The following is a 1,569-nucleotide window of genomic DNA, read 5'->3' on the forward strand; positions in this document are numbered from 1 at the left end:
CAGCATTGACATCTGTTAAAAAAGGCATATGAATATAAATTACAGAGACACCCGTCCATAACTCTAGAACACAATCAATCCCACTTTAATATCTGTATATGTTGCTTCAAGTCATATGGTGGGCTATCTGATTAGGAAAAGTGAATACAAACCCATGTACAACAATGTATATATATGTTGTTGGTTATACAGTATATGGGGGAAAAAATGTCGTGCATCTGTTGAAGTTCTCCTGAAAAGCACATGCCAAGATACATTTGTCAGTCTGAAAAGTGCAAAAGATTGTCAATGTTATGTGATAATTCTGTTTCTTAATGTTTTTTTAACTATAAATCTTACCATGCAACTTGAAAAAAGTCTTTGGATCAAAATCATTAGGATCTAGGCCATCTGCTTCCTCCCATACCTCTTTCAGTTGGTCTTTACTTCCCTGAAAGTTAATAGTGAACACCATTTGTGCAAATGATTTCACAAAAGCTTTTAAATTAAAAGAATTAAAATCACACTATGTTACCCAAAGGACTTCAAAATCTAGTTAATTTTCCCCTAAGCACTCTTTGGGGTTTTTTGTCCAACACGTACATGGCAAGGAAAAGACTGTAATACATTATTTCTCTGCATCTTTAGTATAAATTCTTACAGTCACAGAAAACTATAAAACTTTACAGATATAAAACATATTTTATATTCACCCTAAAAACAATTTCCATCCTTCCGCAATGCCTATGTAGGATTGACATCATTGTGACAAAAAGATGGGTAGAATTTAGTCACACTGCAGTTTCCACAAAAAAGTGAAAAATATAGATATTTTTGAAAAAGCCCAGAATCTTTCCATTTTTAAAGTGTCCTAATTAGTTGAGAAATAATTGTATGGGAAGCATAGGAAATGGCATTTATACTAGGTTATAGTCTAAAAGCTTAATGAAATCAATGACCAAAAGTCAAGCTCAAAAACTATAATATTTTAATGTGATAAACACTGCCATGATATTGAAGTGATATTGAAATAAATGAAAATATAAATGATTTAGTATCCATTTAACTGACTTTGGTGAGCTTGACTTTTTCATAAGTTTAAGGATCCCTGCCAACATGTATAAAATTCTGATGAGTTATCCTGGTGTATGACCATAATAGAACTTTATTTGATGTGTTCCCTTTCATCACGTTGTTTTTCTTTAATTTATATTTAATTGTTTTAAATGGCTTTCATATAATGTTTTAATTGTTGGGGTCAATTATCCAGAGAGATTTTGTGTGAGATGGGTAGCCATATAAATTTGATAAACAAAATAAAAATATATAAACAAATACATTTTATACAGTGTGGGTAAAAACAGCGAACTTACAGGATGGTTAACTTTGGGGTGATCATTGTGCTTTTTTTTCAGGTCCTCATATTTTGCTTCTTCTTGGTGTCTCTTTTCTTCATCCAGTGTTTTTAAATATTCTCTCCTTTCATGTTCTTTCATCATCTCATACTTTTTAAACTCCTCATGACGGTCATTGTCATAGTTTTCTAAGTCATGTGTAGCCTGCAAATAAGAAGAGTTAAAAATGGGGGGG

At 31.8% G+C, this 1,569-nt stretch overlaps 1 protein-coding gene across 1 annotated transcript in view; it reads right to left on the reverse strand.

The window, feature by feature from the left end:
• Positions 1-4: 4 nt before the first annotated feature.
• LOC107301412 (nucleobindin-2-like) overlaps positions 5-1,569 on the reverse strand; it is a gene marked incomplete at its 3' end in the record, with an annotated part of 6,461 nt that continues 4,896 nt past the window's right edge. Inside the window, exons 2-4 of the mRNA XM_015830644.1 lie at positions 1,353-1,538; positions 340-430; positions 5-12 (exon numbers count right to left, since the gene is read on the reverse strand). Coding sequence (XP_015686130.1) covers positions 5-12; positions 340-430; positions 1,353-1,538 — 285 coding nt within the window. The remainder of the gene's footprint in view (positions 13-339; positions 431-1,352; positions 1,539-1,569) is intronic.

This window comes from Protobothrops mucrosquamatus, unplaced genomic scaffold, assembly GCF_001527695.2.
Source record: "Protobothrops mucrosquamatus isolate PMUCROS unplaced genomic scaffold, P.Mucros_1.0 scaffold12468, whole genome shotgun sequence".
Lineage (NCBI taxonomy): Eukaryota > Metazoa > Chordata > Lepidosauria > Squamata > Viperidae > Protobothrops > Protobothrops mucrosquamatus.